Genomic DNA, 15,300 nt, shown 5'->3' on the forward strand with positions numbered 1-15,300 from the left:
CAGGACATTATGAAAAGGAGAGAGAATGTGCAGTTCATCAATGGGTTATTTTTGCTTCATTTAGAAATAATCAAAAGAAATGGTGACAAACACAAACAGATTACTAGGCACTTCTCCAGCCAGGAAAAAAAAAATACTAAATGTCAGTTGACAGAAACAAATTCTCTATCTCTGGGAAACAGGAAGGAATTTTAAGATTTTGTTTCCCAAAGCAACACCAAGCTCAGACAGAATAATCAGAACAGTTTTTTTTTTTTAAAGAAGTATTAGGGAGAGAACTGAGCTATAGATCTGAAAGAGATTTGTCAATGAAAGAAAAAGAAGGCTATTCCTAGTTTCATTAACTTATGCATAACTAATGACAATAAAAATCTCCACTTATTCATTCACCTATCCATCACCTGCTTGGCTGCTGACCACATATGAGGGATTGAAGGCGCTGCTCTCAAGTCTAGATCCTGCCCTCAAGTCCAGATAGACCGTATATAAACAGAAGTGCTATGAGAATTCAATTATTTCCAGTGTCAAGGATCAGGGGAAAATTGAAGGAGCAAGGTGTGTGTGAGCTGAGTCTTTGAGTCTATATGGAAGTTAGTCATGGGACAATGGATAAAAGGACATTCTAGGCCTGAGAACAGAAATTAGTGAAGACCTAGATTGAGAAAAGCATGAGTTATATGATGGAAATAATAAATAGGTCAGTTAGGCAAAAGGTGTGTGAAGGTGTGGGTTGCCTGTAACTCAGCAGGGGCTGTCACAGCAAGCCTAGGGAATGTGTGGGTGAATCCACTGTTAGAATGAGTCTGTGACTGTGGGCTCTGCAGTGACCGGGGCAGAATAGTGGGAAACAAAGTTAGTGAGAAAGGATGGTACTCGCCTTAACTGTGAAGTACAGAAGAGTCACGGGTGGCCTTAGAAAGATACTACGACAGATTCTGGGAAGACGAAGCAGGCGGCAGTGTGTATGATGCAGGAAGAGGGGAAGTATATTTTAGGACAGCAGCAATGAGAACTGTGCTGAGATTTTTGTCGAAGGGAGTGGGCAGATGGAAGGGCAATATTTCTTGTCCCTGCAGTTGGTGGTGGTTGTGGGCAGAGGAATAACCTGAACCTTCCCAAAGATGCTCCCAGTACAATAGGGAAAAGGTTTCCCATAATTTTATGAACCCTCTTTGCAAAATGAACCAAATCTACACAAATGCAATGAGGCTGTTGGAGTTAAAAGTTTCCACTACAGCAAAACTGAAGAATTACTTGAATTAAAAATAGTCAAGTAAAAATCCTAGCGAATCTTTAAATAACACACCTCAGTATAGGGTCCCCCAGGGGAGTTGTGAAGTAGGAAGCACAACGAAGGAGAAGAATTTACCCACAGATGAGTCACTGTCCTTTCTTCCGACATTCCCTTCCCCTTCCACAAAAGACATTCAGCACTTCTGTTGAAAAGAGTTTGCTATCTCTGGGAATATTCTGGACATGACGGGGGAGATGTGCAAATGATACTCCCACCACACACTCTCTCAGGGAGCTGTGCACGCCTACTGGGGACACATTACTGGGGACATTTAACTATCCGATCCTGCTATTTATTCTAGAGAAATCATCCTATCTCGCTGCTTACTGTCAGGGCTGGCTCCCTGGGAGACAAACCATCAGCCACTGTGCACTACGAGGAGTGCACTGTTAATTGTAAAGACCGAGAGAAAAACAGACAAACTTTGCCTCGGTGCTCCCTGTCTAATGGAGTTGTGAAAGAATTTCAATCCCCAGCGAGCTGGGCTACAGAAAAGAGGAGAGCAGCCACACAGAATGGGAGCTGGGGGAGGGTCCTGCTTTCTCTGCGATGCTGCAAGGCCCTCCTTTACATTGACAGATGTAGAAAGAACTAATATTAGTAGCGACGCATAATTAATAATATTTTAACGCAAATAGAACACTGAATAAAAGCAGTCTGCCTGACATTTACTGGTTCAGAAAAGTCACATATCTGCAAACAAAAATAGCAATAATAGCTTTTTGCTATTATTAAAAAACACACGGATAATAATTAGCAAAGCAACATAGGAATGATGTTCATAAGACTCTCTCATGGGCCCTGTCCAGTTAGGTTACAAGAAACCTCTTCTCTATGTGCATTGAACACACATGTTCCACATTAAACTTTGCTGATTGTTTTCTTCTTTTCTAAAACATCCCACCTATACCCCCTAATTGAGTTAGGTGAGAGAAATGTTCTATATCTGTACAGTCCAGTAAAATAGCCACTACCCATGTTTTGCTACTGAGCACCTGAAATGCAGCCAGTGCAACTGAAGAACTGAATTTTTAATCTTACTTAATTTTAACAATTTAAATGGCTATACATGGCTAATGGCTGTGTTACAGGAAAACACAGCTTAATTCTGTTCTTAAAGTTTAATGTGTGTACAAATCATCTGGAACCTTGTTAAAGAACAGACTCTGATTCGACAGGTCTGGGTAGGCCTGAGAGTCTCCATCTCTAAGAGCTCTCAGGTGATGCTGATGCTGCTGGTCCATGGATCACACTTTGAGTAGCAAGATTCTGACTGCTTCAGGAACCACCAGTTCCAGCGAGTCTCAAATGCTGAGTGGATCAATTGTCTCCAAATTTTTCTGATCACACAGCCTGCCAGAAAAAAATTCCTGAGTACCACTGTACTAACATCTTACACATGTTATAAAACAAAACATACAAAACAGAAAATCGTAAACATTAGAAATGATGAAATAAGCAATATTTTATAATGATGATCACAGTGAGTTCACACTATTAATAGCTAATACCTCAAGGCAAAATATACACTTGAAACGAGATTCATTGTTAAGAATAATGGAACTATAATCCACTTTTCTTTTCTTTTTTTTTTTTTTTTGAGACGGAGTCTTGCTCTGTCACCCAGGCTGGAGTGTAGTGGCACAGTCTCCGCTCACTGCGACCTTCACCTACTGGGTTCACACCATCCTCCTGTCTCAGCTTCCTGAGTAGCTGGGACTACAGGCACCTGCCACCACGCCCAGATAATTTGTTGTATTTTTAGTAGAGACAGGGTTTCACTGTGTTAGCCGGGATGGTCTCGATCTCCTGACCTCGTGATCCACCCGCCTTGGTCTCCCAAAGTGCTGGGACTACAGGTGTGAGCCCCCGTGCCCGGCCCGACATTGTGTTTTAATCTCACACTGTGTCCCACAAAGCTCTTACAGGGAGAGATGGGTCAGTGTAGCCATTTCTGCAGGTGTGCATGAGAGAGAGAGGATTTTACATTTACATTACTGGTATTCTCTTCAATCTACAATCACTTCACAGAAAATTTTTAAAGCCATGTGTATATTTCATGAGAGTTAATTTAGCTAAAATTACCAAAAGCGATCCACTAATTCACCTCACTGACATCTCAGTTGAAAGTGCTTCCCTGAACCAAGCCCTTCTGCAGCCCCTCCTGCTCCACACAGCACAGGTGACCTCTGACATACACATCAAGCCAGGACACCACCTTCAACCTGAATGCTAAATATTATGATACATCATCTCTTTCCTAATTTTTCAATAAAATATATAAAAATGGACACCTCAGTTCTCCTTCAACATTAAATATGTCTACCCCACTTTGGTAATAACCACTGTTTACATAGTACATAGAATTTTCCAGAATTATTATGAAGTTCTGAAATAAAATTTACCTCCAACAATAATATTGAACATTACGTTCTTGAAAACACAAGGTGGAAATTCTTCTTAAATTAGTATGTTAATATAACTACAATTTCAACAGAGGTTACCAGGAACTGAAGAAAATTACTTCAGGCTTTATATGGAAAAATCAATGTCCAAAAGTTGTCAAGATCCTAAAAAAGAATAGTGCCCTGGCCGGGCGTGGTGGCTAACACCTGTAATCCCAGCACTTTGGGAGGCCGATGTGGGCGGATCACGAGGTCAGGAGATCGAGACCATCCTGGCCAACATGGTGAAACCCCGTCTCTACTAAAAATACAAAAAAATTAGCTGGGCGTGGTGGCGCGTGCCTGTAATCCCAGCTACTCGGGAGGCTGAGGCAGGAGAATCACTTGAACCTAGGAGGCAGAGGTTGCAGTGAGCTGAGACTGCACCGCTGCACTCCAGCCTGGTCACAGAGTGAGACTCTGTCTAAAAAAAAGAAAGAAAGAAAAAAGAATAGTGCCCTACTAGATGTTAATATACATTGTAAATTTATTATCAAAATAACACGGTTCTGGCACAAAAATCAGTAAGTAGATCAAAGAAACAATAAAGAATCAGGAATAGATTGGGATGTACATATAGAAATCCTAACTATAATAAAGGTGGCATTTATTCAATGGCAACGTTATGTTAACTTAGTAAGTGCTCTTGGCAAAAGTGGCTATCTAGAAGAAAATAAAAGTTAGACTCCCCGTCTTACTCCCTAAGGAACCCACTGGTTCTCAAATGGGGGCAGTTTTGCCCATCAGTAGACATTAGGCAATGTCTGGAATCTGTCACAACCGCAGGGATGGGGGGTTTGCTAGTAGAATCTTGTGAGTAGACACCAGAGAGTCTGCTAAATTTCCCACAATGTACAGGACAGTCCCATACACAAAAATGTCAATAGTACCAAGGCTGAGAAATTCTACTCTTACCTACCTTAACCCTCAGAGCTAAACAATTAAAGAAGAATGCTATTAGAAGACAGGTGCCAATGTGAAACCTGGTTTCTCCACTCACGACATGTGTGGACACTGGCTTGGACAAGTACCACTCTGAGTCTCATTTCCTTCATCTTGGCTTTTGGGAATAATGATAATGTATATCATGAAGCAATGACCAAGGACTCCAGCCAGTCACAGCAGTAAATAAATGGTAGCTATGATGGCTGTTATCAAAAATGAGAAATCATATGAAGAAGTACCTGCAAACACATAAATGTTCTTTACAAGAAAAGGGGCATTATGTTCCTAAGAGATCCAGGTTGCTTGACGGAGCAATTTTGGAGACTTAAACTATAGCAATATATTACAAATTCCCCGCAAGCAGGAACTGTGTCCATCTCATTCTCTCTGACAAAGACTGCTACCTTAGAGGACCCAACAGACACGTAATAAATACATTTTTATTTTGTTTTTAGGGAGCAGAGAGAAAAAAACACACTGATAATCCTAGAACCATTATTTACATATAATCATTTGGTGCAGAAACTGACAAGACCCAGCCAGCCTGCTGAATGGGGCCATCTGGGGAGCTCTAAGTGGTTTGCAGTAGTAGCCCTATATTCTGAAACTAGCTGGGGAATTAGCAAAGCCTCTCGCCCCACAGTGTAGCCATGGGGACTGGGGATGCTACAAAGCCCAGAAAATTCTCAGAATTCTCTGAAGATGTTTCTATAAGCTCTGGGGCCTCTGAGTTGAAAGACGATGTATTTCTGTGCCATGAGTCTCAAGATGGAACTTGAGTTCTATACTCACCACACACTCCCACTACCCACTCCAAACTTCAGAACTGAGAAGTCATTAAGAACTTCTTCAGCCTCGTTTTCCTAGACATAAAATAAGAAGTGGGGAATGAGGGAAGATCACGGTACCTTTCAGTTACAAAAGAGTGCATGTCTAAAACCTCTGCTGAAAGCACAATGACAAATATTAACAACAAAAACAACCATCATGAGGACATAGTGAGAATTAATTATAATACTGAAAACATACAGGAATGAAGCAAAGTGCTCTCAGACTCTCAGAAACAGGTGTTATGTGAATACAAGTTGCTAATTGGGTTTTTAAAGTCTTTGTAGCCATTTTAAGTTGCAACTCATGGTCGATGAATAGGAAGTGAATGAAATGATGTACTCATATTTATCATATCTTCATATACTTATAGCATTTTTATAGCATTTACATATTTGTAAATGGTTCAATCTTTCAATCATTTAAAATATAAAATTTGGATAGATTTTAGAGACAACCATTATATCAAAATCTCAAGAACACTTAAATCACTAATAATGTACTTATATGCATCTGAACATTGTATCTCACCTACTTCTGCATTCATATCTAAAAGTGTAAAACTCTACTACTAGTCTTATCCAGGACCCATCACTAGTAATGCCCATTATATCTTTTTCAGCTTGAAAAACACACACAAAAAAATCTAAGTTACTTCTGATTGACAAAGAGGAAAAAATTTCAATTTTCAATTCAACAGAGTTGAATAGATAGACTGTTCAATACAAGACTGCCACAAAGATTTAAAGTAAGACAATCTGAGTTCCTATATTTCATATGAGATAGACATATAAATAGAAAACTCAAATGCTTTAGTAAAATTATTTGCAACTAAATTTCCTACACTGTATGCATACGATTCTCAAAATCATGTCTAAGTGTCCCTGTAGTCTACCTTGCAATGCTACCAAATAAATCTTTCTAGAGAGTCAATTTTTATTTAAAGATTGTATGTACATGTGGGTAGAGGAGACCTCTATTTTATTTAAAAAACAAATATAGACATTTCATGGTAGTGAAGTATTCACCCGAGTTTTAAGATTAACAGGAAATTTCAAAGAAATTTAGTGCTTTTGCTTTTGTTTGGGTACCTGCTTGCTGTTCTCTGTCATTTCAAAATAGTTCTGGGGAGAGGTTGGAAATCACTAGTGTGCTAATTCTCTCAGAAGAAACAAAAAAATTTTAAAAAAGTGTGGGGAAAGACACAGGTCAATCAAGGACAGCTGTAGAACAGCAGTGGGGAAAATGAGCTCTCATACCAACCATGCACGTCTCTCTCTCGTTCTCTTCACCAGGATAAGGCCGATGCTTTGGAGGAAGAGAATAAGAGTAACTCAGCAAGCCATTTAGGAGTGTGGATTGGAAAAAATTCTTTCCCCCAAGAGAATGTGGCTTTACGCTGGCATATTAGATTGGAAAGTGCAAACACAATAATTAACGGTGAATCCTGAAACTTCAACACACCAGAAAAAGGGTGTCACTCCAGAGTGAGATGGGAAAATAGGAGGAATAAATTGAGGTAGTCTTGGTGATGCTGGACAGCTCCTCAGGGGGTACGGTGGCAGCCCTGAGAGCTAATCAAATCCTCCACACCCCTCAGGAAGCTCGAGAAAACTGATGAGGAAAGATACGACACCAGAAAGGAGGGGCAGCTGCCAGCAACGGGCGTTTGCCCTTCCTACATCGGAATCCAAAATAATGACCCACTAGCTAAACAAACACCTTCTCATTCCCCGCTCTGCCTTAAGCAAGAGCTCTGAATTCACCTTCCTCAATGTCTGCTCTCTGGGAATAAACCGGCGGCTGCAGTTTCCCATTACAGTAGCATGCATCAGTCAGTGCTAAACCCACCGTTACTTTCTTCCCCACGTGTGATTCCAACAATCAGCGCACTCCAGGGCTGATCCTCGGCCTCGCGTGTGAGCATTTTCTAGGGCACACCCCAGTAGGCGTTACCTACCCCCTGTGTATTTCGCTTAATTATGAAACCTTTTTCTAGAAGCCCTATAATTCTCCCAAGAGTCAAGGTAATTGGTAAAAATTAGACATGAAGAGACACAAGGCCACTTAAAGAGGACACTTTCGACTATAATTTTTTAAAGGATTTTCTTTTTAGTTTCAGTATAATTTTGTACTTTCCCAATTTTGCCCTTTTCAAATGCCAAAGAAAATGTTCATATTATCTTGTAGGCTATAAAAAAAGGCAATATAATGCATTTGTACTTCACTTAAGGTCTGCAAAGATTTCCTTTCTTTGAAGGCCATCCTTTGAATGTCTTTTAAAAGAAAAAGAAGAGTGAAAAATAATGGACATCTATTCTTGTGGCAAATCACTGTTATTTTGGCAATGAAAGGAGTGTGTGTGTGTGTGTGTGTGTGTGTGTGTGTGTGTGTGTGGGTGTCTGTCTGTTCCATTACTTGAGGTCTGTGCTATGTGGCTGCATTATCAAGATATACTTTTGTTACTGATAAATATGTAAACCAAAGACAGATCTATCTTATAATGAATTTATGGTCCTTTAGTGAAAATTTGTAGCAAAATTCCAGGGCATGGTTTTGTCCCACTCAATTCATGCAAAATCTATTGAGCAACATCTATTCAAGGCCTGGCACTCTAAGCAAGCAATGGGAATCCAAAGATGGAAGAGGATTCAGCAAAGGGAGTGGAGGTGGGCAGACATCTAAAACACAGTAACAGGAGAGACAGATTCCAGCAATTGCCGTGTGTCGAAGGCAGGATGAGCAGCTCAAAGGGTGCATGATTACCTCTACTGATGTAAGCATTACACAGAAATCTCAGGCTGCAAGATGGCAGCCAGTGGCATGGGTTAGGGGCAAACAATGCTACTTTGGAAAAGTGAGGCTAAAAGAGAAGTTTTCACATAAAAACCCAGATTTCTGGGTCTTGAAATCTAGGAGCTCCTTAGAGTCATCTTTGCATGGTGGATTACATAGACACGTTTACCTTAGAAAAATCCAACTAAAAGGGATAAATGTTTACCACTTAAAACAGTGCCAGTTATTCTATTCAATAGGCAGATGTGCCCCAGAATGAACTCTAGAAGGGAGACGTGGAGTTCCTGTTCTCTCAATGTCAATTCCCACAAACGCCTCCCTAGGTGCAAACATTTCACCACCCTAGGTGTGATTCCAATGAATACTCACTATAAACCCAAACCAGCTTACCTCCCCATGGGGTTCACTGTTGGAAAAGCAATCTGATTCAGTCCTGAAGGACAATATGCATTGGTCAGGTAGAGAGATGCCACAGTATTATCATTTTATGGGCACCTCAAAAGATTTTCAAGGGTAACTTTGACTGTACACATTTTCCACCTTCCAAAAGAATTTTAGAATTGTAGCCTCTGCATTAACTATAGCTCCTCCATGTGCCCCCATCCCAGTCCTAGGCCAAAAGGTGCCTGATAAATGTCCACAGAGTTCCTTAGTGTCCTGGTCCCTGGACCATGTAAGGCATTACTCTACGAAAGCTATAGCCAAATAACTTCAACTCATTCATGATGAAAAACACACCAATGACACCCTAGCTCCATGTGTGAACAATGACAATTCAACTGCTGAAAAATGACCAGTACTATGCAATTTGGTACTGCACTTACATCTACAACCATAAAACAACCTAGAATTAAACCTACACTCATGAAACATCAGAAGTGATGTTCTAATAACTGACTTCTCTTAGCCATCAAGTTTCAAGACCTTTAGCAACTCATTCTAAGGAAAACTGCTTGAAAAAAATGAAGGATCACTTAACTATACTTAGAATTCAGAGTGAGTGCAACTATATTGTCTATTAAAAATCACTAAGTGTTCCAAAGAAAGAGTTCAGAAAATGAAGTACAAACTCTCTTTCTACTTGTTCACTAAGTATTTCATATTCAGCTATTCATTCTTGAGTCAAAGTAACTTGAGTCAAAGTAACTGACTTGCCTAAATTCAACGCACTTAGAATTAAGAACAATTTACAGTTAGATGTGTGGCTAGGCCTGCCATGGTAAAATGAAATGGCAGTTATTAGAATTTTCAAAAGAAAAGATCAGGTAATTTTTCATGGATGTAAGTGAAATCTGTCAAAATGGCAGTGAGCTCAGAGGAATGTTACTGCACTTGAGAACTACTTTTGGAATGACTCATTAATAATTTAGTTAGACTGTCAACGATGCTCTCCAATTACTCACATACCACTAGAAAACATTTCATTAGGAGATTTAAATAAACTCTTCCTGCCTCATGCTCATTACTCCCCATGTCTGCCCAAAAGAAATCAGGCCCAAGTTAAAATCTGCCCCTCCAGAAACATTTCCTTGGTTTCCCTTCCAGTGATAAGTGGCATCTCCTTCTCCCAAACTCCCGTGGCATGAGACATATATCTCATTTACTTAATTAGACTGCAAGTGCCTGGAAGGCAGGCTCCACATTCAACTGAGCCTGGCACTTGCACCCTCTAACTTCCCACCACATAGGGCTACTAGCATAATACGCTGAAAAGAGTACACGCCGAAAAGAGTACACGCCCAGCAAGTGTTCGTGAATGGGTAAGGGAATAAATGCAGGCTTGAGGGGTTCTGTTTGGTGGTTCTGACATATCCCAAAGCCCAGTTATTTGCTAAAAATTTTATGTGAACCCTTCAAACACATTAGGTTGATATTGAAGTTTCACACAGTCATCTCATGGTGATTCTTGGTAATGAACTTCATTTGGACTAACAATAATCGAGAACGTGTATCTACCTCTCTTTCAATGTGCGCCACTTGAAAAATATTAGCCAAATATTTCTTTCTCTTTTAACAGCTAACTCATTTCATTTAACAGCATCTATAGCTGTCAGAACTTTGGCAGACTTTGTGAAAAGTATCACTTTAACTGTCTGAATTAAAAATTAATCACAAAAGTCTTCCTTTGTTTTGTTTTTACTACTTAAACTCCCTATTGATAAAGTACTGTGGGTTTTTTTTGCTTTTGTTTGTTTGTTTGTTTTTTGAGACAAGATCTTATTCTGTCACCCAGGCTGGAGTGCAATCACACAGTCACATCCCAGGAGTCTCCTGGCATGCGCCACTATACCCAGCTAATTTTTAAAATTTTTAGTAGATACTAGGTCTCGCTACACTGCCCAGGCTGGCCTGGAACTTCTGAGCTCAAGAGAATCTTCTGCCTTGGTCTCCCAAAGTGCTGGGATTATAGGTGTGAGCCACTGCGCCTGGCCCTGATGTTTTTTTGTTTGCTTATTTTTAAGATCGTTGAGGTCTTTTCCTCATAATACAAAAAAAAAAAAAAAAAAAAAAAAAGCAGTTACTGCATTTGCTAGGAGAGAAAATTCCTGTACTTTAAAATTATATTTTACAATGACTCTGCTTCCAACCTCCACCACTCCTCCCACCCAATACTATTGGGGCTGGAAGTGGGGGTGATCCTCTTGATTATTTTTGCCTTGTTTTACATGATAAATTATCAAACTTTTTTTTTTTTCTTTTTTTTTCCCAAAAAAGGCAGTTCCAAAGACCCAACACAAAGTTACCCAAGGAATTTCCTTCTCTGGATCTGCTTGTCCAGGAGCTGAAATGTTCATTAAGGTCACCAGGCAGGCAGTTCAGGAACTCTGGACAAAAGTGAGCTCAAACCCAAGGAGACTGCCAACTTCCCTTTCTTGAAAACCCTCCTGCATACAATGTCTCATTCCTCTCAACAGTTTGCTCATTTTTGGCTTCTGGAGAGTAAGTTCATTTGTTCATGCTACCTCAGTGGAAGTAAATAACCCCTATTGAGCCCCCAGCTTCACTGCTGGCTTGTAATGCACTATTCCCCAAAGTGGTGGTTCTTATTTCTGACCCATCTTGTCCCATCAGATAACTCAGAGTTTGGTGCAAGCCTTGCAAATCATGTAGTACCAGCCCCTCGTTGTAGCGGCTAGAAAACGGAGGACAAGAAAAATCCACTGATGTGCCCTTGCATCACACTAGTTACTAGTAGCCAAGTACAGTCTAGAACGCAGGCCCCCTGGCCACGAGTCCTGTGTTCTTTCTTACCTAGCCTGGTGCTTACAGCTCTCCTAGGAGTAGAGTGGCAAGCCCCAGTAGTGTTGCTGAATGCCAGGCATGAAGCTAGGCAAGAATTAGGTCCTCTACACCCTTGCTACTCAAAGTGCATGCCACGGACCATCAGCGTCTGCCCCATCTGGAAACCAGTTAGAAATGTCGACTCCCAGGCCTCCCCCAAGACCTGCTGTATCAGACTCTGCTCTTTAACCATATCCCCAGGAGACTCACAGGCACATTAAAGTTTGAGAAGTGTTGCTCCACAGCAGAGAGAGAAAAAAAAAAAAAGATACGCCTTCACTTTCTGAGTTAAGCTCAGGCCATGTCCTGAGCTCATGTCACCTCCTATGGCAGATCACACTGAAGCATGTGCTGGTGATCTGACCCAAATGGACTTGTCTTCTTTAAACACTAAGGCCGCTCAGATAATCTGCAGAATAGAATCCCTGGAGCCCCGTGGATGCCTTATGTAATCCATACAACACATTTGTCTGTTTTGTTTCCTTGCTGAAATTCTGATTTGCTTACAGACTACTGAGGGGTAAAATGCGGGAAATGTTGAGTAATAAAAGTACTTCTTTATGGAAGATCAAATATATCCTCCCCCACTTTTTTTTTCCTAACGTGATTCTCCGTAAGAATTGTGAGCAAAGGAACTCAGCACATGCTTCATGCCGGATTAAGAATGCAGGAAGGGAGTCAGCCTTCCTGGGAGCAAGGCAGAGCTCTGCTGGCTGCCATCCGTGTGACCTTGACAACTCAACCTTTGTGTCTCAGTACTGTGGGGTTTTTTTGCTTTTTTTTTTTTTTTTCCTGTTTGTTTGTTTTTTGAGACAGGATCTCATTCTGTCACCCAGGCTGGAGTGCAGTCACACAGTCACATCCTAGGAGCCTCCAGTTCCTGGGCTCAAGTAATCCTCCCACCTCAGCCTCCCGGGTAGCTGGGACTACAGGCATGCACCACTACACCCAGCTAATTTTAAAAATGTTTAGTAGGGCCGGGCGCGGTGGCTCAAGCCTGTAATCCCAGCACTTTGGGAGGCCGAGACGGGTGGATCACGAGGTCAGGAGATCAAGACCATCCTGGCTAACACGGTGAAACCCCGTCTCTACTAAAAAATACAAAAAACTAGCCGGGCGAGGTGGCAGGCGCCTGTAGTCCCCAGCTACTCGGGAGGCTGAGGCAGGAGAATGGCGTAAACTCGGGCGGCGGAGCTTGCAGTGAGCTGAGATCCGGCCACTGCACTCCAGCTTGGGCGACAGAGCGAGACTCCGTCTCAAAAAAAAAAAAAAAAAAAAAAAAAAAAAAAAAATGTTTAGTAGATACTAGGTCTCGCTACGTTGCCCAGGCTGGTCTGGAACTTCTGAGATCAAGAGAATCTTCTGCCTTTAAAATGGGAACAAAAATAACACTTTTGCTTTTCATCGCAGGATGCTAGGAAACCTTATAGGCATATGATACAGATGAAATGATAATGATCAAGCCTTGCATACAGTGAGTGCTCACTAAATATAAGCTACTGTCATTATACATATCCTATGCGTCAGTGTCATTTAAAACCACTGTGGCCCCCGAATAGTTTCTTCTCATGATTGACCTATATAATGATCAACAGCCAATCAACATAAAGGAACCAATAATGGACTGGGCCTGGTGGCTTACACCAGTAATCCCAGCATTTGGGAGACCTATGTGGGAAACTCTCTTGAGCTCAGAAGTTCCAGACCAGTCTGGGCAACATGGCGAAACCTGGTCTCTACCAAAAATAAAAAAGTTAGCCGGGTGTGGTGGCGTGCACCTGCAGTGCCAGCTACCTGGGAGGCTGAGGTGGGAGGATGGCTTGAGCCTGAGAGGCAAAAGTTGAAGTGAGCTGAGATCATGCCACTGTGCTCTAGCCTGGGTGACAGTGAGACCTCATCTCAAAGAAATAAAAAAGAAAATAAAAGAAACCAATATGCAGCCAGGCTCAGTGGCTCACACCTGTAATCCCAGTGGTTTGGGAGGCCAAGGTGAGAGGATTGCTTGAGGCCAGGATTTCAAGACCAGCCTAGACAACATAGCGAGACCTCGTTTCTACAGGAAAAAAAAAAGAGAGAGAGAGAGAGAGAGAAAGACAAACTAATACACATAAAAGGCAGACATTGAGAAAAGTCTTGCCCTACCCAAAAATGTGTGAATTCTGGGTTTGAGCAAAAACATGCACCACCTTTCACTTCAAATTCTAATGTGTGTTGATGTAGTCTAAGAGCCCCAGAGCTTGATCAACCATGAAGAAATAAAGGAAAGGAAAGGAAAGAGGAGTCAGTCTTAGTCACGCAACCTCATGCCTCACAGCTGTCCCTTGTGAGCACACCAGCCAAATGCTTTGTCTACCTGCAAAGTGACTTTAAAAAGAGAGAACAAGGAGGAGCTGCTCTGCACTCCCTTTTAAAAATGTGGCACATGCTGTCATTCCTTCTATGATAGTTGGCCAGAAGACAAACTTGATTTCCTTTCCCAGACTGCATTTTAATTTTAATTTTTATGAAAGCAGGAGAAACATACTGCTGTCTCCATCCCATCCTCATTGTTTTTTTTTTTTTAAGAAAAACAAAATTAATATTGTTCCTTTTGAAAGACAAACCCCACTTCTTTTTTCTTACTTAGGCTCAACTGAAATATAGGCATAAACACTCAACTGGGCGAGCCACTCTGAAAAACATCCCCAAGCCCTGAAAATCTAAATCAAGACCAAACCAATTATAGCATTTTATTTAGGTGGTGTTTATTTTTTGTATTTTTTTTAACTGTCAAGCGATTGACAGAATTTATGGTAGGCGCAAAATGTTCAAGTATTTCTAGACTTTGGGGGAAGACGTTAAGTTTGTATATAGCCTCTAAACAAAATCATTGTGTTTTCCAGCCACACCTTTCAGTTTAAGAGTATTGCACTTTTACCGGCCGCATCATTCTGGGTGTATACTTCTTCTAAGGAGACATTTTTCTAGCTGAGTTTAATCCAGTGAGTTAAAAGAGGGAAAGAATGCAAAATGGAACTCTCTACTTGCAGTTGGACATGCATTTGCTTTTCATCGCAGGATGCTAGGAAACCTCTCTGGTTGTCTAACTTTTTGCCTCACTTGTCTGAGGGCTGAGGCCCTGTGGACAGCATGCAAATTTCAACCCCCAACCCCATCCTCTCACTTCCCCTCCTCTATTGAGCATACCTTAGCCACAACAGGATGCTACCCGTTCACCCATGGAGGCCTTACCTGTCGGTTTTCTTGATCAGGATGGCTCTAAAGATGTGCTCCAGGGGCGTCTTCTCCCGCTCATGCGTGGGCTGCACGAAGGGGTGCAGGGCTGCCAGAGAGAAGCCCTGCTGGTACAGCTCCAGGAGCTGCGCGGGCAGGTCACGCAGGGAGGCCAGCCTCACCGCTGAGGACGCGGGGAGCTCCGCTGGAGTGGAGAGAGGAGAGGCTCATCAGAAACCCACCACAACGCTCACCCAGCCCTGCCCAAGCCCCGCTTCCCTTGCCCTCGGGGAGGATCCTCTAGGTCACTGCTAAAATGAGTTTGTCCCAGTTTTTACTGTCTTCAAACAGACTTTATAAGCAGGTTGTCATTTTCCAAATCATCCAAAGGCGTTAATAATTGGATGTCAGCCAGGCGTGGTGGCTCAGGCCTATAATCCCAGCACTCTGCGAGGCCGAGGCAGATAGATCGCTTGAGCCCAGAAGTTTGAGACCAGC

General features: G+C 41.8%; 1 protein-coding gene across 9 annotated transcripts in view; it reads right to left on the minus strand.

The window, feature by feature from the left end:
* The window catches only part of RFTN1 (raftlin, lipid raft linker 1), a 202,591-nt gene that overhangs the window by 102,144 nt on the left and 85,147 nt on the right, over positions 1 to 15,300 (minus strand). For all 9 annotated transcript variants that reach the window (XM_017955924.3, XM_017955925.3, XM_017955926.3 and 6 more), the window contains exon 3: positions 14,821 to 15,007. In XM_017955924.3, coding sequence (XP_017811413.3) covers positions 14,821 to 15,007 — 187 coding nt within the window. The remainder of the gene's footprint in view (positions 1 to 14,820; positions 15,008 to 15,300) is intronic.

Source organism: Papio anubis, chromosome 2 (genome assembly GCF_008728515.1).
Source record: "Papio anubis isolate 15944 chromosome 2, Panubis1.0, whole genome shotgun sequence".
NCBI lineage: Eukaryota > Metazoa > Chordata > Mammalia > Primates > Cercopithecidae > Papio > Papio anubis.